Source organism: Leucoraja erinacea, chromosome 8 (assembly GCF_028641065.1).
Source record: "Leucoraja erinacea ecotype New England chromosome 8, Leri_hhj_1, whole genome shotgun sequence".
Lineage (NCBI taxonomy): Eukaryota > Metazoa > Chordata > Chondrichthyes > Rajiformes > Rajidae > Leucoraja > Leucoraja erinaceus.
Genome location: NC_073384.1, coordinates 2,664,467 through 2,689,103, shown reverse-complemented (window position 1 = coordinate 2,689,103; position 24,637 = coordinate 2,664,467). Strand labels below are relative to the sequence as shown.

Genomic DNA, 24,637 nt, shown 5'->3' with positions numbered 1-24,637 from the left:
GTGGCTCGTTCACGAGGTCCCAACATAAAGGAGTTAACGAAACCGCGGGCAGGTCGGGAATAACTGGGCTCGGGTGAAGTCTGTGGCTTAGAGTTTAGAGACACTTTGTGTCGCCGCTTCACACACGCTACTGACACATTTGGCAGTTTCTCCGTTAAATCTCCACTTCATTCACCCCGGGTATTAACGCCAACTGGGGAATATTTAGCGCGGGAACCAAATTAATTAATCAACAACAACTCTGGATTGGCGGCAATGGTTTAAATGGGCTGGGATTTCGCTCATCCTTATCGGACTCTGCGCTCCTGATGTCGGTGAATGAGTGTTTATCCAAGTTGTTGAGTACAAAGTTTACACAAATATCACCAGCCAAATTTAGATTATGTATAAATCCTTTAGGCGCTTGTGTTCCGTGTTCATCTCCTTTCCTGACATTTGATCAATGTTTGATGGCCTCGTGTTTATCACAAGATAGCGCCGGCTGTCTCGGGTTGATTTTAAAAGCTTCCGTTAATATTGCCAACTGCCGCCGTGTGAAAGTTTCCGAGACTAAAATGTTCCCGTTTCTTGTTCTCCTCCCGCCAGCAGTTCAGGATCTGTCAAAGAAACTTCTTAATTTGAAGCCACGGAGAGGCGAGAATGGTTCGGGGTGAATGGGGACTGAGTTGTTTATTCATTACAAATTATTCGTTTCCACAAACTTTTGTAACTCTGATGTAACTTTTCTTGCAATGAATGTCAAACCGCCGGCAATAATCGAATGATTTCTAATGTTCAATTTGAATATTGGGTTGGCGAATGTGGAATAATTTAGTATCTGTTGCAACCTCTCCCCTCTGCTGAGCACAATATTCTCATTGTTTGACCCCAATGCGGGCGGGGGGTTTATTTTTCCACCGATTCCTTTTCCAATCTTGAAAGTACACTTTTACTGAATATTAATTCCTATTTGGGGCATCATTTAGACTCGTAAAAACTTAAAACAAAACGGGTTTATTATATTTAGTAGACCCATTACATTTTTGAAATTGCCAAGTAGATATTAGAAGGCAGCTTAAGGATTTTTTTTTTGAACGGCATCTTCTGAGTTTGCACTAGAATTTGTGAAATATGTTTAGTTATTTTTCTCCGACTTTCCCGTCACCTTCAAAGTGATCGCGGTTCCAGTGGCATCTTGCCACCTCTTTCCCAAGAGACCGCACCCTCTGCAACTTCCTGGTCAACTCATCCCTTCCCACCAAAACCACCCCCGCCCCAGGTACCTTCCCCTGCAACCGCAGGAGATGCAACACCTCCTCTCTTGACCCACTTCCAGGCGAGGCAGAGGTTCACAGGCATCTCCTCCAACCTCATGCTGCACCCGCTGAGTTTCTCCAGCAATTTTGTGTTCCTGTTGAATCTATCTCCCAGTGGCTCACCATTTTAACTCCCCTTTCCATTCTGACCTCTATGTCCTGAGTCTCTTCCATTGCCAGAGTGGAAAATGGAGTATTCAGCTTGGGAAGCACATAGCCAAACTCAGCCATGATCACATTGAATGGCGGTGCTGGCTCGAATGGCCGAATGGCCGAATGGCCTCTACTCCTGCACCTATTTTCTATGTTTCTCTATGAACATTGAAATCTCCAATTCCCACCTTTCCCTGAAGTTCCCCGTTTCCGTGTCCCCGCTCCATTCACTTCCAGCCGTTGTCACTCGCCTGTATCCACCCATCACTCGCCAGCCTTTCTCCCGCCTCCACCCACCTCTTTACTCCACACCCCACCCCACCAGGCTGAAGAGTCTGTCCATTCTCTCCACAGATGCTGCCTGACTTGTGGAGTTCCTCCAGCACTTTGTGTTTGGTCCTGATTTGTTAAACGCCTGGTTTAATGCGCATTGTTTAGTTGTTGGAATTGATGGCAGTTTTGTCCGATGAATAAATCCCATAATCCAAGTGCCCAGATTCCCCGTGTTTGCAAAGTCTGTGCGCGGCCTTGCGCTGAGCCAAGTGTAGTTTCATGGCGAACATTTCGATTTCTTACGGAATGCACAATTTACATGTGAAATGTAACAAAAAAAAGACACTGCAAGAGGCTGTATTTGTGTCAGGCGGTCTGTCTGTCTGTCTGTCTGTCTGTCTGTCTGTCTGTCTGTATACCTGCAGGAAGAACACGGATCGCAAATGTAGTTTGGTGTTTTTCTCAACAATTATATAAGTAAACTTGCACGAGACCCTCTGTGCGAATCGAAGGAGTCTTTGCTAGTTTTGTTTCCAATACTTTATAACTACTTTGCATCTGATCACATCAGTCTGAAGAAGGGTTTCGGCCCGAAACGTTGCCTATTTCCTTCGCTCCATAGATGCTGCTGCACCCGCTGAGTTTCTCCAGCATTTTTGTCTAGCTTCGATTTTCCAGCATCTGCAGTTCCTTCTTAAACACGTGAACTATCTTGTTCTGTTGTAGTTCCGTCGTAGTTACCATTTTACCAACATCGCTGGAATGAAGATGTTCTTTGTAACGATGGAAATCAGTACAAGTGTTTCAATTACAAACTGGGTCTGATTCGATATTAATGCGGCCACGTGTCAGGCGGTTGTAACTCGGACTCTTGTGAAAGTCTTGGCCAACGTGGCTAGTTTGTTAACAATATAATTTCAGTTTTCACATCACTTCAAACTGGTGTAAGAAGGATTAGATAATGACGCGTTAATAATACAGGCTGTTGTGGTGAATAGTGAGCGGGGGTAATATGAAAGTGAGATCCAAGTACAAATTGCATTTAGGGATGCTGCCTCTAACGCGCTAGACTTTGTCCTCCCACCTCCACAATGTCCGGCGAAGGGACCCGACCCAAAACGTCACCTAAATACGTTCTCCAGAGATGCTGCCTAACCCTCTGAGTTACTCCAGCACTTTGTCTTTTTTTTTGTTGTAACCCAACACCTGTGGTTGTGTTTGTGGCCTCGTCATCCGATGCTAGGTATGTTGAGGGGAGGGAAATGGCGATGTTTTGTGTGGAAGGTATCTATCTATGCCCTTGCTCACTTGGTAGTTGTGGCAGGAACATGTTTGGTTTCTGGCACCGATCTCCACGCTTCCCCTTCAGAGAGCTGCATGTTGCAGCCAGTCCCACCAGATACTTGCCCAGAGGAAGGAAAGAAAATCCTGTTCTCCTCCCACACTGAATTCATGAAACGCAGCCAAAAACAAAGGCCAATCAAGCTTGTAGCGTTTGCTCTCCAGTAGTTTTAGGAATTGCAACAGTCACTCCTGAGGTGAATGTTTCCGCATCTTCCAATGATAGGGTGTGATGGTTTTAAATGAGACGCCCTAATGTACACTCATCTGCCCCGGGTTTGTTGAACTGGTCTACCTACTTCTCGTTTCATTACTCCATTCTACAGCACAACGCAGTAACGTACTTGAATCGGTGTTTTGCCCTATTTTAAAACACAAATATACGCACAAATGCTCACGGTCCTGTTGTTGCCCTGCTCAGCCTTCAATAGGTGTTGCTACAGTAAACAAACAGAGGTAAGGTGATCTCCCAGAAGAACATTCCTTTGTGTTTAGCTGAAGACTCTTTAAATTGTCAATGCATGAGTTGCTGCCGTCCCTTGAACTGTAATTGGCTGCCGGCCACAGAGCGCAACAAATTGGCTGAGAATCTCCCTTCATCAGATGCAACTCGAATCTTGCATTTAGCATACTTTGTTGAAACTGTAAATTGATGCAGAATATCACAGAGAATCAATTTATTCCAAGTTATTTGCCACGTCACTCTTTAGGTGGAAACATAAAATTATTTTTTCACACAGAGAGTGGTGAATCTCTGGAACTCTCTGCCACAGAGGGTAGTTGAGGCCACAGTTCATTGGCTATATTTAAGAGGGAGTTAGATGTGGCCCTTGTGGCTAAGGGGATCAGGGGGTATGGAGAGAAGGCAGGTACTGGATACTGAGTTGGATGATCAGCCATGATCATATTGAATGGCGGTGCAGGCTCGAAGGGCCGAATGGCCTCTACTCCTGCACCTAATTTCTATGTTTCTATGTTTCTATAATGTGGAAGTTACTTATTTATTCTGGAGAAACTCAGCGGGTGCAGCAGCATCTATGGAGCGAAGGAAATAGGCATCGTTTCGGGCCGTAACCCGGAAGGGTTTCGGCCCGAAACGTTGCCTATTTCCTTCGCCCCATAGATGCTGCTGCACCCGCTGAGTTCCTCCAGCTTTTTTGTCTACCTTCGATTTTCCAGCATCTGCAGTTCCTTCTTAAACACTTGTTTATTCAGTTTGTTTATGCATTATTCTCTGCAACACAAGTGTATATTGTTGTTAATCCACATGTCATTGGGCCACAGAGGTGTGAAGTCTTGCACAGCAGTAACTGCCTGCAAATTATTTTTAAATTAACTTTTGAATTAAACTTATATTTTTGCAGTCCTTTGTTCCTTGGAGAGCATTAGGATGAGAGGTGATCTTATAGAGATGTATCCGATCATGAGAGGAATAGATAGGGTGAATATAGTCACAGTGATACAGCGTGGAAACAGGCCCTTCAGCCCAACTTGCCCACACCGGCCAACATATAACCATATAACCATATAACAATTACAGCACGGAAACAGGCCATCTCGGCCCTACAAGTCCGTGCCAAACAACATGTCATAGAAACATAGACAATAGGTGTAGGAGTAGGCCATTCGGCCCGTCGAGCCTGCACCGCCATTCAATATGATCATGGCTGATCATCCAACTCAGTATCCTGTGCCTGCCTTCTCTCTCCATACCCCCTGATCCCTTTAGCCACAAGGGCCACATCTAACTCCCTCTTAAATATAGCCAATGAACTGTGGCCTCAACTACCTTCTGTGGCAGAGAATTCCAGAGATTCACCACTCTCTGTGTGAAAAATGTTTTTCTCATCTCGGTCCTAAAAGACTTCCACCTTATAACCATATAACCATATAACAATTACAGCACGGAAACAGGCCATCTCGACCCTTCTAGTCGTGCCAAACACATAATCTCCCCTAGTCCCATATACCTGCACTCAGACCATAACCCTCCATTCCCATCCCATCCATATAACTATCCAATTTATTTTTAAATGATAAAAACGAACCTGCCTCCACCACCTTCACTGGAAGCTCATTCCACACAGCTACCACTCTCTGAGTAAAGAAGTTCCCCCTCATGTTACCCCTAAACTTCAGTCCCTTAATTCTCATGTCATGTCCCCTAAATCTTCCCTACTCTCAGTGGGAAAAGCTTTTCCACGTCAACTCTGTCTATCCCTCTCATCATTTTAAAGGCCTCTATCAAGTCCCCCCTTAACCTTCTGCGCTCCAAAGAATAAAGCCCTAACTTGTTCAACCTTTCTCTGTAACTTAGTTGCTGAAACCCAGGCAACATTCTAGTAAATCTCCTCTGTACTCTCTCTATTTTGTTGCCATCCTTCCTATAATTAGGCGACCAAAATTGCACACCATACTCCAGAATTGGCCTCACCAATGCCTTGTACAATTTTAACTTCTATACTCAATGCTCTGATTTAAGTCCTTAAACTGTGACCCCTTGTCCTGGACTTCCCCAACATCGGGAACAATCTTCCTGCATCTAGCCTGTCCAACCCCTTAAGAATGTTGTAAGTTTCTATAAGATCCCCCCTCAATCTTCTAAATTCTAGCGAGTACAAGCCGAGTCTATCCCAGCTACACTAGTCCCACCTGCCTGCATTTGGTCCATATCTCTCCATGCAGGTCCTATCCATGTACTTGTCCAACTGCTTGTTAAATGTTGGGATAGCCCCTGCCTCAACTACCTCTGTGGCAGCTTGTTCTATACATCCACCACTCTTTGTGTGAAAAAGATATTCCTATTAAATCTTCTCTCCTTCACCTTAAACCTATGTCCTCTGGTTCTTGGTACACCTACTCTGGGCAAGAGACTGTGCATCTCCCCAATTTATTCCACTCATGATCTTGTACACCTCTATAAGATCTCCCCTCATCCTCCTGCGCTCATCCTCATCCTCCTGTGAATAGAGACCCAGCCTACCCAACCTCTCCCTACAGCTCACTCCCTCTAGTCCTGGCAACATCCTCGGAAATCTTCTCTGAACCCTTTCCACCTTGACAACATCTTTCCTATAACATGGTGCCTGGAACTGAACACAATTTAGAGTATTTTATCCAGAGTAGGGGAAATCAAGAACAAGAGGACATGGGTTTAAGGGGGGAGGGAGGGAGGGGAGGGGGGGGGAGGGAGGGGGGGGGGGGGGGGGGGGAGATTTCGCAGGAACATGAGGGGCAACTTTCCTTTTTGCACTAAGGATGGTTGATGTATGGAACAAGCTGCCAGAGGAGGTAGGTGAGGCAGGTGCTATCACAACATTTAAAATATATATTTGGACAGGGATATGGATAGGTTTAGAGGGATATGGACCAAACACAGGCAGGCGGGACTAGTGTAGCAGGTAGGGGCATGTTGGTTGGCGTGGGCAAGTTGGGCCAAAGGATCTGTTTCCACACTGTATGAGTATTAAAATATTATTTGTATTTGAATATTGTTTTACCTTTTAAATTGCCTGGTAATGTTTTGCTTTGAGCCTGTTCTTGTGCTGAACAGTCAGTCTTATGTTTGCTGTTTACCCCATCCCAGTCGGATGTTAAAGATGTCAGTGAGGACTTAGTCACTGTCACATGGGTGTGTGTCTCCCCCCACCCCATGAACTCCAGCTGTAGGGATCAGATTCCCCACTGTACATCAGTGAACCAAACTACTTTCTTTACGGCAATCCCATACTTTCATTATTAACTTTTGTGAGACGAATGTTTTTAAATTCCAGTACTTACTTGAGTTTAAATCACCCGGGCAGGAGTGAAAGTTGTTCCCCCACCAACTGTTGGGGCATTGCTGCTACAAGTTCATCAAGGCTGGTGTGAAATAAGCCAATGTGTTGGTGAGGAGAATACGTGGGGAGAGGACATTTAAATGTTTCATCTTGACAACTATTCATTAGTGAGAGAACATTTTCAACTTAAAGCAACTCGCTGAAGCAACTGCTGTTCAATATACTGTAATCACCAGGTTTTTAGTGAATTAAATCCAGTTTTCAACAGCTACCAAGTGGAGGCGTGAACACTTCAGGCAAGAATTTTCACGAGTTATAAAATGTCAAACATGCCGATTCGCTTTGAGCGACAGCAATGGACCAGCCCCAGCTTGAAGCCAAGTTGACTGTTGTTGACATTGTTACAGGTAGACGAAGGGAAATCCCTGTCACATATCATTTGGAAATTTCTTGGAAACCTCTTACAGTTCTTGGCCCCTTGCTGACCCATTCCTTGGTTTGGTGTTGACATTGCAACCATTTTATTCATGCCGCCTGCAGTTAAGCAGAGCCATGTCCCATGTCCACCAACCCTCAGATGTTGAGAAGTTACAATTTAAAAAGTTAAAGCTCCATTTCTCACCAGAGGGCAGCAAATCAGCACGGCAGGCGAAGTTGCAGTTGGAACCTTCACATTTGTGCACCGTGAGTCTTTGAGCATATTTTAGTTTTCTTGCACCCCTTCATGTCACCCAGACTGGCCGTGTGTGGGGTCTGATAGAGTCGGGGCTGAGGAGGCCAAAATACAGAATTGGAAATGTGGGTTTGGATTCTGACGTGGAGTTGGTTGTGGGTGGCAAAACAAAACCTATGACTTCATTCTTTGAGTAAAATTGCACATGGTTGGAGACTAAATATTATCAACTGGGTTGAGAGCAGAAGGTACCCACCCCTAAGGTGAGCCATTTAGGACTGAGATGAGGAAAAACTTCTTCACCCAGAGAGTTGAGAGTCTGTGGAATTCTCTGCCGCAGGAGGCGGTGGAGGCCGATTCACTGGATGTTTTCAAGAGAGAATTAGATTTAGCTCTTAGGGCTAAAGGAATCAATGGATATGGGGAGAAAGCAGGAATGGGGTACTGATTTTAGATCAGCCATGCTCAGCCATATTGAATGGCGGTGCTGGCTCAAAGGGCCGAATGGCCTACTCCTGCACCTATGTTTCTATGTACAAAAGGAAGTGCTGGAGTCAGCAGTGGACACATGAAAGCTGGTCCTATCTCCCACCTGGAGGAGCAGTTTCCAGCAAAGGTCCTGCTCAGTAGAGGAGGCACTAAAGACAAACATAAAACCTGGCCATGTTTTTTAGTCCTAACTGATTCTAGTAATGTTTTTCACGGTACCTCGATACACGTGACAATAAACTCAACTAATCATCAAATGCTGCGTCATTTTGCCCCAAGCTTCAATTTGCAACAGTGGAAATGCCATGAACTCCAAAATCTAAATGTTTCAGTGAGCAACTCTCCTCCCTAAAGTTTTCCAAGTTTGCGTTGTATTTCAGGGTTACAACTTATCCATGGAGCAAGGCAGCTCCTGCCTGAATGAACTGCTGTTGCTGATGCTTCCACTGTCAAATGGGAGTTTTTGAATTCTTAATGCTTTCACAAAATGTTCTGTCGGAGCTTGGTACAAGCAATAACATCGCAACTTGTTGAAAATTGTTTCCTTTATCAAAGGGAAGTTTCTAATTTTAGGAAATTCATTTCCTCGTTGTTTGTCTTGGGCCACGTCTATCTGCTTAATCTCTTCACACCTGTGGTGTTGAGCTGTCACTTCTGTCAGCAAGTTGAAAGAACGTGTTATCTTGCTGATGTTAATTCTACAGGAGTGTTTAACGAGTTGGCCAAACTTAAATATTTATATTTTCGCTTGGCAATCACTGTGATTTATTTTTTTAGATATGACACAAAGACTTTTAATTGGCCCAATGCTACAATTCCTTTGCCTAATTGGGCAAACTTGTACACATTAGTTTGTTGACACGGTGTTGCTATTGCTGCAGTAACTAACCCTAACTTTGAACTGGCTTTCATTTGCAATCGCATTGATTAAACATTTATTGGGCTCGTATAACAAGTGGGACTTTTATATCAATATATCCCAACATTTCTCAAGGTAAACAAAGGACATTTCCTCTCCTAGTTTCCACAAGGTGCACCTGTACACAATTTTGGAAAGTTCCCTCCTACACAGTCAAGATATCCATGCCATTTTGTTTGTTTGTAGGGAGTATTTTTGATTAGGATCTTCACGTTCATTAGTTTAGAAATGTTTTTACTTGGTCATTTTAAATTTCGTTGTACTGAGTTACAGTGACAAAAAGCTTTTGTTGCGTGTTAATTTCTGACAGCTAGTTCCCAAAACCTGTACACAATTTTACATTACTACAATTAAGATATCCATGCCACAGTGTACAAGATCACGTGTACTGAGGTATGAAAAGCTTTTGTTGCGTGTTTCTGTGCAACATTATACAAAGCCATCCACTGCAAAGGGTATAATGTTTAGTGCAAAATAAAGTCCTGCAAAGATAGTCACTGGCGGGTCTCCAGTATGGTAGAATGTAGTTCAGGACTGCTCTCTGGTTGAGGTAGGATGATTCAGTTGCCTGATAACAGCTGGGAAGAAACTCAGGCTCTGAATCTGGAGGTGTGTGTTTTCACACTTCTGTACCTCTTGTCTGATGAGAGGGGAGAAGAGGGAGTGACCAGGGTGAGACTGGTCCTTGATTGTGCTGCTGGCCTTGCCGAGGCAGCGTGAGGTGTAGATGGAAGGGAGGTTGGTTTGTGTAATGGTCTGGGCTGCGTCCACAATTCTCTGCATTTTCTTGGATGGTCTTGGATGGAGCTGTTCCCAAACCGTGCTGTGATTTATCCCGATACAATGCTTACTATGGTGCATGTGTAGAAGTTGGTGAGAGTTGCAGGGGACTTGCCAAACTTCCTACGCCTTGTAAGGAAGTAGAGGCATTGGTGTGCCTTCTTGGCCATTGCTGCGATATATATGGCCTGGGACAAGTTGCTGGTGATATTGACTCCTATGAATTTGAAGTTCTCAACCATCTCTACATCAGCACCGTCCATGCATACAAGGTACATGTGCTGCTTCTCAACCTGAAGTTGACCATTATCTCCTTTAGTCTCGCTGACATTGAGAGGTTGTTATCGCGACACCTCAATCTCTTTCCTGTCTCATTGTTTGATATCCAACCCATCACTGTGTCATTCACAAAGTTATAAATTGAGTCGGACGGTTGTAGGTGTATAATGAGTAACCAAGGGGGCTGAGAACGCCTCCTTGCAGAGCACCAATCTTGAGGATGATTTCTCCCCTACACTCACTGATTTGGGTCTGATAGTCAGGAAGTCGAGGATCCAATTGCAGAGATGAGTGCTGACGCCATGTCCAGTGAGTTTGGTGATGAGCTGTGATTAGATAATGGTGATCAAAGCACAGCTGTATTCTGTGAATATAATCTGATGTAGGTGTCTCACTTATCCAGGGATGAGTGTATGAGTCGTCCCTGCTTTCACTGTGTGGTATACAATGAAATTGAGCCCATCCATACACAGCACGTGTCAGTGTAGCTCTTGCCAATGTGGAGCATCCGAGGATCCTCCAGTGCTTCTACGCAGCGGCGGTGGAAAGCATCTTGTCCGGGAACATTACCATCTGGTTTGGGAATTGCTCTGCCAAGGACAAGAAGGCTCTGCAGAGAGTAGTGCGTTCGGCCAAACGCACTATGGGAACTTCACTCACCCCTCTGCAGGAACTATACAACAGGAGGTGCAACTCCAGAGCAAATAAAATCATGGGAGACCCCTTCCACCCCTGCAACGGACTGTTCCAGCTGCTACGGTCAGGCAAATGCCTCCGTTGCCATGCGGTGAGAACGGAGAGGTTGAGAAGGAGTTTCTTCCCAGAGGCAATTCGGACTGTAAACGCCTATCTCACCAGGGACTAACTCTACTGAACGTTTTTCCTTCCATTATTTATTATGTAAAAGAATATGTGTGTTATGATTGTGTTTATAATTTGTTTGGTTGTTTTGTTGTTTGTCTTTTGCACAAAAGTCCGCGAGCATTGCCACTTTCATTTCACTGCACATCTCGTATGTGTATGTGACAAATAAACTTGACTTGACTTGATACTGGCAGCAAGTCAGCTGTGCTTTTGTTGTTAAACCAAGACCCGTCCTGTGACACTGGCCTGGTGTTTTGGAACGTCTGGCCATTATATATCTCTCACTCATCCTTGCCTGTCAATTGGCACATCAGCAGCAAGTGGTGAATAAACTGGCTGCTAAAGTTCATGGTTTAGCTGGTGAAGCATTTGACATCTAGGGTGTTTGCGTTCCCATTTCTCTGCGACCGACTTCCAACGGGTGGAGTGAAGAAGGTTCTCAAGTTTGTTAAACAATGCAGCCCATAAAATTCATAGGTTGCATCTAATTTTTTTTTAAACTATAATCTCACCAAATTGTAATCCAATGTTTTTATGTCGAAGTACTTTATTGTGAACTTGTGTTTGCTTTTGTCAGATTATGTGGAACCAATTAGAGGAACTTTATCTAATTGGTTTGAAAGCCAACCTATTGAATAGGTTGTTTATGAAGGAACTGCAGATGCTGGTAAATCGAAGGTAGACAAAAATGCTGGCGAAACTCAGCGGGTGCAGCAGCATCTATGGAGCGTAGGAAATAGGCAACGTTTCGGGACGAAACCCTTCCGGGTTTCGTCCCAAAACGTTGCCTATTTCCTTCCGGGTTTCGGCCCGAAACGTTGCCTATTTCCTTCGCTCCATAGATGCTGCTGCACCCGCTGAGTTTCTCCAGCATTTTTGTCTACCTATTGAATAGGTTCATCAATGGGTGAAGAATACCAAGTCAGACTAGGTGCTTTAACTCTGTATTGAAGTTTATTTCTCAGGACAAAATCCAACTCCTGACAATTTGATGTTCTGTTCTTCAGTAAATGACCAATACGTTGCTTCAAATGTTTGTCCACTGACTGTTCTGTTGCCCTGAAGGAAGCCAGCGGTCATTTGACAACTGCATTCCATCTCCCCCCCCACCCCCACTGCTAGCTGGAATAAATACAATTATTATACTTGCCTCTTGTTATATATCATCCGATCAAGGAGATTGAGGGAGGATCTTATAGAAACTTGTACAGGGTCTTGGTGAGACCACACCTGGAGTTTTGCGTACAGTTTTGGTCTCCTAATCTGAGGAAAGATATTCTTGCCATAGAGGGAGTGCAGAGAAGGTTCACCAGGCTGATTCCTGGGATGTCAGGACTTTCATATGAAGAAAGACTGGATAGACTCGGTTTCACACAGAGAGTGGTGAATCTCTGGAACTCTCTGCCACAGAGGGTAGTTGAGGCCAGTTCATTGGCTATATTTAAGAGGGAGTTAAATGTGGCCCTTGTGGCTAAGGGGATCAGGGGGTATGGAGAGAAGGCAGGTACGGGATACTGAGTTGGATGATCAGCCATGATCATATTGAATGGCGGTGCAGGCTCGAAGGGCCGAATGGCCTACTCCTGCACCTAATTATTATGTTTCTATGTTTCTATGTACTCGCTAGAATTTAGAAGATTGAGGGGGGATCTTATAGAAACTTACAAAATTCTTAAGGGGTTGGACAGGCTAGATGCAGGAAGATTGTTCCTGATATTGGGGAAGTCCAGAACAAGTGGTCACAGTTTAAAGATAAGGGGGAAATCGTTTAGGACCGAGATGAAAAAAACATTTTTCACACAGAGAGTGGTGAATCTCTGGAATTCTCTGCCGCAGAGGGTAGTTGAGGCCAGTTCATTGGCTATATTTAAGAGGGAGTTAGATGTGGCCCTTGTGGCTAAAGGGATCAGGGGGTTTGGAGAGAAGGCAGGTACAGGATACTGAGTTGGATGATCAGCCATGATCACATTGAATGGCGGTGCAGGCTCGAAGGGCCGAATGGCCTCTACTCCTGCACCTATTTTCTATGTTTCTATGATGCCATTAAACTTTCAATTTAGTTGTTCCAAGTGCCCACCTCCATGAGAGATCACTGTTCCCTTTGTAAATAGACGGTGTGCCTGCACTTGCCTGAGACTAATGCACCCTCAGTCTCCATGCTTAACACACCGTGCTGTCGACAGCAATTACAACAATTCATTCAAAGATATTTATTATTTTTCCCTTCTGGTTGTGGGATGTTGGGGCCAAGTTACTGTTTAATGGGACGGCTCTATTCCCACCTGTTCTTTGCACCATTCCCTTTCCTCCAGGCTGTTTAACTAACGGAGATTGTAACTGATCTATAAATAGTTTTCATATTTAAAACAGTTTGAATCAGCTAACTGCATATCCAATCTTATCTTTCTTAATCTTGTCACTGATCAAAGTATCTTGCAGTCCTCAGTGAGTTTGAGACTTGATTTCCTCCAGCTACACTTTGGGAGGTCTGAAACATCAAGATCCAATCTGTTACCTGGATCTCAACACTATCCTCACAGTGGAATCCAACCCTACTGTTTAGGCACGGCCAAACGCTTGGCATTTTTAACACTGCTTTAGTGATTTATAAAGAAAACCTTGGCTGTATTTTCCAGTGTCTGAATGATTCTCAGTCCAGCCGCTGCCTCCTCTATTTCACCTGCCACTTGCCGCTCTTCTGCTCACCACTGTCTGTAATTTGATGTGTCTCTCTCTCTCCGTCCTAAACTGGTGTACTAACTACATCCTTGCTTTACTCATCTGCCACTTCACAATTTCTTTCATTTTTAATTAATTAAAATCCTTCCAGATTTGAATACTTCAATTCAATTGCCTGCTGCTTGATCCACTGAGACTTTGTGAGAAGATTTATTTTCACCTTATACTCGCTACACTGTCCTTAAAGAACAAATGAAAGTTTAAAAAAGACACTTTCTGGAAATCGGAAATAGATTCAAGAGAGTTTATTGTCATGTGTCCCAGATAGACCAATGAAATTCTTGCTTTGCTTCAGCACAACAGAATATAGCAGGCACGAATACAGAACAGATCAGTGTGTCCATATACCATTATATAAATATATACACACATGAATAAATAAACAGATAATGGTCTATTAATGTTCAGAGATTTGTTTCAGTTGAGTTTAATAGCCTGATGGCTGTGGGGAAGTAACTATTTCTGAACCTGGACGTTGCAGTCTTCAGGCTCCTGTACCTTCTACCCGAAGGTAGCGGGGAGATGAGTGTGTGGGCAGGATGGGGTGGGTCCTTGATGATACTGCCAGCCTTTTTGAGGCAGCGACTGCGATAAATCCCCTCGATGGAAGGGAGGTCAGAGCCGATGATGGACTGGGCAGTGTTTACTACTTTTTGTAGTCTTTTCCGCTCCTGGACGCTCAGGTTGCCAAACCAAGCCACGATGCAACCAGTCAGCATGCTCTCGACTGTGCACCTGCAGAGGTTAGAGTCTTCCTTGACAAACCGACTCTCCGTAATCTTCTCAGGAAGTAGAGGCGCTGATGAGCTTTCTTTATAATTGCATCAGTGTTCTCGGACCAGGAGAGATCTTCAGAGATGTGCACGCCCAGGAATTTGAAGTTCTTGACCCTTTCAACCATATAAATGGGGCTGTGGGTCCCCCTCCTACTCCTTCCAAAGTTCACAATCAGTTTCTTGGTTTTGCTGGGGTTGAGGGCCAGGTTATTGCGCTGGCACCATATGGACAGTCGGTCGATCTCTCTTCTATATTCTGACTCATCCCCCATCAGTAATACGCCCCACAATAGTGGTGTCGTCAGCGAACTTGATGATGGAGTTTGCACTATGACTGGCTACGCAGCCATGGGTATAGAGTGAGTACAGCAGGGGGCTGAGCACGCAGCCTTGAGGTGCTCCCGTGCTGATTGTTATCGAGGCTGACACATTTCCACCAATATGAACAGACTGTGGTCTGCGGATGAGGAAGTCGAGGATCCAGTTGCAGAGGGATGCGCAGAGACCCAGTTCTGCGAGTTTGGTAACCAGCTTGGAGGGGATGATTGTATTAAATGCCGAGCTGCAATCAATGAATAACAGCCTGACATATGAGTTTTTGTTGTCCAAGTGGTCCAGTGCGGAGTGGAGGGCCAGCGAGATCGCATCCACCGTTGATCTGTTGTGGCGGTACGCGAACTGCAGTGGGTCCAGGTTTTTGTCGAGGTAGGAGTTGATTTGCTCCATGATCAACCTCTCAAAGCACTTCATCACCACCGGCATTATTGCCACTGGTCGATAGTCATTGAGGCACGTCACCTTACTCTTCTTGGGCACTGGTATAATTGATGCCCTTTTAAAGCAGGTGGGGACCTCAGACCTCAGAAGTGAGAGGTTGAAAATGTCCGTAAAAACTCCCGCCAGTTGGTCCGCACAGGTTTTTAGAACACGACCGGGTATACCATCAGGACCAGGTGCTTTTCGGGGGTTCACCCCTCTGAAGGATTTCCTGACATCGGCCTCTGAGACTGAAATGCCATCACAGTGAATGGAGGATCGGGAAGGCACATCAGTATTCTCTCTGTCAAAGCATGCGTAAAACGCATTGAGCTCGTCAGGGAGTGATGTTACACCGACATTCGAGCTGCCTCCTGCTAATTAACCTACATAACTGTACATCTTTCTGTGGGAGGAAACCGAAGATCTCCGAGAGAATCCACGCGGTCACGTGGAGAACGTACAAACTCCTTACAGACAGAACCCATAGTCAGGATGGAACCCGGGTCTCTGGCGCTGCATTCACTGTAAGGCAGCAACTCTACCGCTGTGCTGCCCTCTTGTGAATGGGTTTGTCCTTTCCTAACTCCTCCTGTAATATTGTTTGTTCTTTTACATAACCATAGTTCGCTAACTCCGTCCACGTTTGGTTATGCTCGCCCACGGTAATTTGTCTCTTAACTTTGAGAGATTCTGAGGTTCATATTCTGAATAAACTAAGTCACATTTATTTATTTTTGGTCACTTTAAAAGAAAAACTGCTTTGGAAATCTTTTACCTATAGCTTCCCATAGTTGTTCTCTGTGTTATTGCAACCTCTGTTAGATATTTCACAAAGGTTCAAATCGTTCAAAGATGACTTTCTCATCACTTGTAACTTTGTGCTTTTCTCCAGCTTGCCCACGCTGAACAAGGTGCCTCAACTTTGCTAGTCTCACCTGCCTGCGTGTGTCCCACATTCCTCTAAACCTTTCCTATCCACTTGTGTTTAAAAATAAAACCTGTCCTCTGCGACTCCTTTGAACATTGGCACTCTCACCTTAAAGCTTTGCCCTCTAGAATTGGATTCTAGAGCCAGCCTTCCAGAAAAGGTTCCCACTGCCTCTTATCATTTTATAAACCTCTATCAGGTCTCCCCGCAACGTCTGGCATTCCATAGCAAACAATCCAAGTCTGTTCAACCTCTCCCTGTAGCTCCCCCGAATCCAGGCATCATTCTCGTACACCACATTCTTCTGGTCAGGAGGTGACCAGAACTGCATGCAATACCCCAAATGCAGCCCAACCAAAAAGATTTAAAAATATATTAAAGATGAAAAATGATAGAGAGTGAAGATGGCCCCTCAGAAACCAAAGAGGACATCTCCATATGGAGCTGCAGGAGATCGGCAAGATCTTCAATAAATATATTTCCCGCTTGAGTGTGGAGAAAGATGAGGTAACTTGGGACAGGAAATGGAAATGGCTTGAGGATGGTGTGTTTTACAATCAAGGAAGTACTGGATCTCCTAAGATGTATAAAAGTAGATAAATCTCCCGTGTCAGATATATTCTTCTTATTGAGTCCACACGCAAGATTAGAGCTGAACACACGTCTTGGCATCTGCATACAATGGTGTCTGATCTGTCGCTTGTGCGTGGTGGGGGAACAGGGCCGCGATCCACGTGAACGCTCTTTCCTTCACCCCATCAGATATATTCAAGGACACAGAGGGTAGAGAGTCCTGGCTGAGATATATCAACCAACGCAAGTACATTTGCAGATTACATAAAAATGGGTGCTGTCGTCGATGGGGAAGAATGGTTATAGCGGGATGGTGATTAGCTGGACAATTGCAACAAGGACTGGCTAATGGAGGGGATAGTTTAAGGTGAGGGAGGAGGTTTGCAGGAAATTGGAGGGTACATTTTTGAAATACATACGAGTTAGCATCTGCAATGATCTGCACTAGGGGATGGAGACAGGGACAGTAATAACATTTAAGAGCCATCTTACTGAGTACTTGAATAAGCAGGGCAGAGAAGGCATGCGGAATTAATGCAGGTAGATGTATGCATTGACACGATGGGCCGAAGGGCCTGTTCCTACATGGTACAATCCTGAGACTCTTTCTTAGGGTTCACGAGGCCCCAAGATGAAAACTTACACAGGAAGCCGAGATCCAAAGTGATGGGTTTAGGAATCTAATATAAAGACATGGTCATGTTTTGGTGGGTGAAGGATGAACACAATATCTGGTGAAGAAACCAGACTGAATGATAAGCAATAAGGAAAGGGTCTGCTCTGTCAGAATTATTTAGCTGTTATAGTGTGCTGTTGGACACAGTACAATCAAATCTGTCATTAGCTTCCACAAAACAATGTAATCACTGCATGGCATTGAGATAAATGACAAATGTCAGTGTAACAACAAGTTTAATAGTATCACGCACTGATTCATTAATAGACACTGTTTCCAAAAATAGTCAATCCCAGAAATAAGGCTATTTGCATTTAAAAACAATGAAGGTTGTATAAATATTTCCAGTTGCTTATAAATTTTTAATCGGGGCTGAATGAACATAAGAAATGAAGCAATCTTGATCATGTAAATTTTTACCATCAATTTATGCATTCTAAACTCTAATCCTCTTAACGTACAAAGCAAAGAAAAATACCATGCGTGAAGGATTATACAGCACTGATTGATGCTAGATTAATCCCCCATATAGACCATCATCAGCTTCAACACAAGCCATGAGTGAAATGGACAAAAGTACTTCTTGCAGATAAAAGCTTGTGTTTTGTTGTGTACAAAGTCAATATCCCACCACAAACTTTCCTCACTATCCTCAAATGTAATGAGAAAAGGGATGAATTTCAATATGACCCGAATTGAAATTAAAGTCCATAGAGCCTCTGATTTTATGGGTATGTACAACTGCACAAACGATTTAAAATATGTTTGGGTTGTTAAATATTTTTAAAAGCGAATCAATTAAAAAAGGGCTTTAAATTGCACCATTAAACGTTAAATTTGAATGAAAATACTTTTAATGTTAAATGGCCAGGTGACAAAATGCTGTACAATAACAACTTTTAGGGTTAGCAAACCTTTGCTGGAGTGGAGCGGCTGCCCCAGTAACCTGTGTTCACTGTGGGTGTCAGTGAGTGGTGGAGTACGGGAGGAGGGGGGGGAATAAAATAGGCGTTTGCTGGAAACATGTTCCCGATGTTGGGGGAGTCCAGAACCAGGGGCCACAGTTTAAAAATAAGGGGTAAGCCATTTAGAACGGAGACAAGGAAACACTTTTTCTCACAGAGAGTGGTGAGTCTGTGGAATTCTCTGCCTCAGAGGGCGGTGGAGGCAGGTTCTCTGGATGATTTCAAGAGAGAGCTAGATAGGGCTCTTAAAAATAGCGGAGTCAGGGGATTATGGGGAGAAGGCAGGAACGGGGTACTGATTGGGGATGATCAGCCATGATCACATTGAATGGCGGTGCTGGCTCGAAGGACCGAATGGCCTACTCCTGCACCTATTGTCTATTGGTCAGCAGAGACTCAGAGGCTAAAGGTTGTGGTCCACAGCTCCACGTCTATCCTCACCTTGTCCATCCTCAGCTGCCTTGGGCTTGTTTACAATGTACAATCCCTCCTCCAGTCACCCCTCTGGGGATCTGTGATGCACCTTGCTGCCAATGATCTCGGTATGCTTCTGCTCATCTGTGCATGGGGAACGATGCCAAAACTGGTTGTGTGTGGGGTGATGGGGAGCGGTAATCCCAGCTGAGGGTTAAGGGGGGGGTCATCTCTGCCGGGCCTGATCAGTGGCGATGGGCTGAAACTGTATGGAAGGTTTGTTAGGGAAAAGCAAGATGATGGATCAGAACCGTGACGTGGGATAAACAGAGTAGGCGGGGTGGAAGATTGCAACCTTCACGCGGTCCGCCCTGTTTCGACTAATGCAATCAACTCGACGTGCACAAACGGAAGATCAAATAGAACAAGTTGTCCTACAACTTTAGGCTGTGCATGCCACACGAAAGAAGAAGAAGAACAGAGTAGGTCTGAAGAAGGGTTTCGGCCCGAAACGTTGCCTATTTCCTTCGCTCCATAGATGCTGCTGCACCCGCTGAGTTTCTCCAGCTTTTTTGTGTAACCAACAGAGTAGGTAAGCTGGAGGAAGACGGGGACACTGAGCATTGTGATGTGGAGCTGGCAAACGAGGCACACTGAGAGGGGTGAGGCAGTGCAGTCAAGTGGAGGCTCAGAATAAGGGTAGAATCATGACATAAGATAAAGGTGGAGAATGGGTTACAGGAAATAAGTAACTCATAGGGAAAGAAGGTAGGATGAAGGGCATCTGGTTTAGTGGAGTTACGAGCATTACTCCCTCAGAAACAAAAACCACACGTTTTATTTTGATCTTTGTGTGGAAATACATTCTGCATTGTTTGTTTCTTTATACCATTCAAATATCTTTGACCAGACCAACAGAATTAAAGCCTTTCTTCATCCGTTAAAGTAATGACCAATTCTTTGATGTCACTTCACACCAGGCCGAAGCCGAAGTGTACCACCTTCAGGGTGCCGCTGGGCCCAAGCTCCTGTGAAGGAAGTATAGATGTTCATCCAGCGTAGATATAGTGAACAATAACACACAGTAACATCCATATTCCTCTTTTGTTTGTAATCCAATGAAGACAAAATTATATGGTTCAAATATTGTCAATTATTCTTTAGAGTTGTAGCTCAGGTCAGTACTGGAAGAGGATCCTTGCTCACCATGTCTGTGCCCACATGCTCCCGGTATGTGCCCACTGACTCCCATAGCTATCTCGACTACACTTCTTCCCACCCTGCTTCCTGTAAAGACTCTACACAACTCCCAATTCCTCCATTTACGCCGCATCTGCACCCAGGATGAGGTGTTCCAAACCAGGGCATCGGAGATGTCCTCATTCTTCAGGATACAGGGGTTCCCCTCTTCCATTATAGATGAGGCTCTCACTCGAGTCTCATCAATATCCCGCAGCTCCGCTCTTGCTCCCCCTCCCCCTCCCCCCACCCCCATCACAAGAAGGCCAGAGTTGTGCTGGTTCCTGGGGAGTAGGCCACTCCCTGGTTAATCTCCCTCGGCACTTGAGAGACCAGTTTTCAGTCTCTCAGTGAAGTGGAGAATAGTGTGTGTGCTCATTAAAGCCTCTACAGAATTTGCCTGGCTTCTCGCCTTCATTCCGAGCTCTCTAACGCATCCGCTACAGAATCCCCCTTGTCCTCACCTTCCACCCCATCAGCCGTTGCATACAGCATATAATCCTCCAACATTTTCGCCACCTCCAGCGGGATCCCACTACTGGCCACCCCTTTCTGCTTTCCGCAGAGACCGTCCCCTCTGCAACTCCCTAGTTAACTCGTCCCTTCCCACCCAAACCACCCCCACCCCGGGTATGTTCCCCTGCAATTGTAGGAAATGCAACTGCTGCCCCTTTACCCCCCCCCCCCCCCTCGACTCCATCCACGGACCCTTTCCAGGTGAGGCAGAGGTTCATGCATCTCCTCCAACCTCATCTACTGTATCCGCTGTTCCAGGTGTGGACTCCTCTACATCGGTGAGACCAAGCGCAGGCTCGGCGATTGTTTCGCTGAACACCTCCGCTCAGTCCGCCTTAATCTCAGATCTCCCGGTGGCTCAGCACTTCAACTCCCCCTCCCAATCTGACCGTTCCGTCCTGGGCCTCCTCCATTCCCAGCCCAAATTAGAGGGGCAGCTCCTCATATTTCACTTGGGCAGCTTACAGCCCAGCAGTATGAACATTGACTTCTCAAACTTCAGACAGCCCTTGCTTTCTCTCTCCATCCCCTCCCCCTTCCCAGCTCTCCCACCTGTCTTACTGTCTCCGACTCCATTCTATCTTTGTCACGCCCCCTCCCCTGACATCAGTCGGAAAAAGGGTCTCGACCCAAAACGTCACCCATTCCTTCTCTCCAGAGATGCTGCCTGTCCCGCTGAGTTACTCCAGCATTTTGTGTCTACCTTCAATTTAACCCAGCATCTGCAGTTCTTTCTTACACATTGCTCCCTGTATGTGATCTCTATTGTTCAGACTTGTCTACGGGACTTGGTCTATATAATGCCCAGCATTTATGTGCAGAAAACTAAGTGCTCATCTGGCCAGGCAGCATCTGGAGAGCAAATAGCCAGAGGATGTTTTGGTTCGGGACCTTTCTTCAGACTGACATACATTTCTCTCCACAGTTCCAATAGACAATAGGTGCAGGAGTAGGCCATTCGGCCCTTCCAGCCAGCACCGCCATTCAATGTGATCATGACTGATCATCCAACTCAGTATCCTGTACCTAGAAACATAGAAACATAGAAATTAGGTGCAGGAGTAGGCCATTCGGCCCTTCGAGCCTGCACCGCCATTCAATATGATCATGGCTGATCATCCAACTCAGTATCCCGTACCTGCCTTCTCTCCATACCCCCCGATCCCCCTAGCCACAAGGGCCACATCTGCCCTCTGAGGCAGAACAACTTCTGTGGCAGACAGAGATTCACAACTCTCTGTGAAAAAAGTTCTTCTCATCTGGAAAAAGTGACCCCTGTCCTTTCCCCTCATCTCCGTTCTAAATGGTTTACCCCTTATTCTTAAACTGTGGCCCCTGGTTCTGGACTCCCCCAATATCGGGAACATGTTTCCTGCCTCTAGCGCAGGGGTCGGCAATCTACGGCCCCCGGGCCAAATCCGCCCTGTAAACCGAAATCATCCGGCCCACAAACTTCCGTCATCTCCGGTACCTGGAATGGTTAAGAAGGAACTGCAGATGCTGGAAAAATCGAAGGTGGAACCGAATGTTGGAGTGAGTTTCTCCAGCATTTCTTTTTACCTCCGGTACCTGGAAGGTGATTTTCGGACCAAGGGTCGGGTTGAACACTGAAAGAAATGCTGCCCATCGCCTTCCGTGAGGCCGGGCTCCTCCTCCTAGACCCAGGCGAGGTGACACAAGGATGCAAGGGGGCCTGCGCTGGCGGCTGCAATGGCCAAGCGCCGAGCTCTGGCTGTAGGCATCCTGCGCAAAGCTGCCGGCATGGCCGTCCACGCACCTTCTGTGTGTGGGCTTCACTGTCGGGGTCAGTAGGCCGGGGGCGAGTGTGTGTGATATTTGAGCTCAGTGCTCCAGGTGATGTCCATGAAGGGGCGGGATCTATGTGAACACGTGATTTGATGCCTGCCATCCGGAGCGGGATGGTGGTGGGATCCGTGTGTACACGTTATAGATATGGCCCGCCATCCGCTCACAGACGTGAGTCCCGGCCCCTTGGCAGAACAAGGTTGCCCACCCTCTAGCGTGTTCATACCATTAATAACCTTATATGTTTCAATAAGATCCCCTCTCATTCTTCTAAACTCCAGAGTGTACAAGCCCAGCTGCTCCATTCTCCCAGCATATGACAGTCCCACCATCCTGGAATTAACCTTGTTAAGCTCCAGCATTATGCTGTTTGCTCAGATTCCAGTGCCTGCAATTTTTGTCTTCAGTTAGCATTTCTACACTGGTCATGCAGCATCTCCGGAGAAAAGGAATAGGTGACGTTTTGGGTCGAAATCCTTCAGATTCGACCCAATTCCTTTTTGTCGCCCATTCCGTTTTCCCAGAGATGCTGCCTGACCCGCTGAGGTAGTCCAGCTTTTTGTGTCTGTCTTCAGTGTAAACCAGCATCTGCAGTTCCTTCCCACACACTGGGTTCCATGTCCTTGTATTCTACAGGTTGCTTATGTAACCATGGACATACGCTGAGAGATCCACTCCACTATTGCCTACATTTGCTGGGGCCACTTGGGAAAGAGTTTATCTGACACTTGAATACTGTGTTTAAGAAGGAACTGCAGATGCTGGAAAATCGACGGTACACAAAAAAGCTGGAGAAACTCAGCGGGTGCAGCAGCATCTATGGAGCGAAGGAAAAAGGCAACGTTTCGGGCCGAAACCCTTCTTCAGACTGATCGGGGGTGGGGGGGGCGTGGGGAGAAGAAAGGAAAAAGGAGGAGGAGCTCGAAGGCTGGGGGATGGGAGGAGACAGCAGGAGGGCTGAGGAAGGGGAGGAGAACCACTTGAATACTGTGGTTAGTTCCCGGCCTGTAGTTAAACAGCAACGGGTGGGCTTTAGTCAGAGAGTCAGATCAGGAAAGGATTCGAACCTTGGTGTCAACAACCCCTCATGGCAGTCCCCTCACTGTGGATGGGTTAGTGTCGTGGCAGGTGATGGCAGAAACTGCTTCATGGCCACAAGATGTCTGTGGCCAGAAAATGCCAGCTTTAATTTTGAGTGATGCAAACTATTGAGGAAGTAGTTATTATTGTGTTTCCTCCACAGACAAACAAGAGATTCCAATTCCCCCTCTCATCCCACAGTAACAACCTCCCCACCATCACACACCCACCTGGCTGATCACACAGTTAAATCCCACCCCTAACTAAAAGGTGTGCTCTGTACAGTTTAATGTGAAAGCACCTCATGCCACATGCATAGACTTAACCATCTTACCCGTGGGTCTCCTCCATCACCAGCAGGGTCCCCTTGAAAACACACAACACATTATTCTCCTTCAACCTCCGCCACTTCAGAGAGTGTGATACAAAGTAAATGACTCTAATACAGATTACAACATGCATAGATTTAAAATGTGCATACATTAAATAAAATGAAAACAAACATTCCATTATTAGCGGTGACATTTCATGCAGCGAATATATAATTATTCTGCTATTATTTAAAAAAACTGATCAATAAAATTACATATAAAATATTAGAGGGCGTAAAAACTGGGGCCATTTTAAAGGATTGAATCCTAACTAATGAATGGTTAAATATACTGCTACCACATTTTCTTAGAGTAGCAAATGTTCCCAATTCTCAGTTGACTTCATTCTTGCATCTGCTTACCGCAGGAATATAAGATGGCGGTGGAAAGGTGGCAACTTGAGAAAGGCTAGGCAGACACGTCATTGGGGTTATCAAGTGGGCACCTACTTTCATCGACGTTTCGCTGATTGAACCCACGACGTCTCCAGTAGGCTCAGCGTCCCAGTACCACCCGCCTCTGTATTTTAAGTAGACTGTATTTTTTAAGGAGGCTAAAGTCATTTAATATCTGTCAACCCCTACTGTGCAGTGTCTACCATTCAGTGGTGGCCAGTGCTCTGTTTTTTGCTGTGGCCTGTTGGGGAGAAGGCGCCCGAATAGCGGACAAAAACAGACTGGATAAGCTGATCAGGAAGGCCGGCTCAGTGGTTGGGGCAGAGCAACTAACGGTCAAGCAGGTGGCAGAGGCCAGAACTCTGAAAAAACTAGGCTCAATAATGACCAACCCCACTCACCCACTCCACGCCCTGAAGGTGATCAAGTGCAGCATCTTCAGTCAGAGACTGATTGCACCAATGTGCAAAACGGAGAGACATAGGAAGTCTTGTATACCAGCTGCTATAAGGTTTTATAATGCACAAAAATTTTAACTTATTATGTATTGAAGAT

At 45.5% G+C, this 24,637-nt stretch overlaps 2 protein-coding genes across 5 annotated transcripts in view; one reads left to right on the top strand and one right to left on the bottom strand.

The window, feature by feature from the left end:
* Positions 1 to 24,637, top strand: part of mdh1ab (malate dehydrogenase 1Ab, NAD (soluble)) — a 259,183-nt gene that overhangs the window by 89,617 nt on the left and 144,929 nt on the right. The window lies entirely within an intron of this gene.
* wdpcp (WD repeat containing planar cell polarity effector) overlaps positions 17,516 to 24,637 on the bottom strand; it is a 136,533-nt gene continuing 129,411 nt past the window's right edge. For all 4 annotated transcript variants that reach the window (XM_055638873.1, XM_055638872.1, XM_055638876.1 and 1 more), the window contains 2 exons: positions 23,651 to 23,682; positions 17,516 to 19,703 (listed from right to left, as the gene is read on the bottom strand). In XM_055638873.1, coding sequence (XP_055494848.1) covers positions 19,647 to 19,703; positions 23,651 to 23,682 — 89 coding nt within the window. In that variant the 3' untranslated portion in view covers positions 17,516 to 19,646. The remainder of the gene's footprint in view (positions 19,704 to 23,650; positions 23,683 to 24,637) is intronic.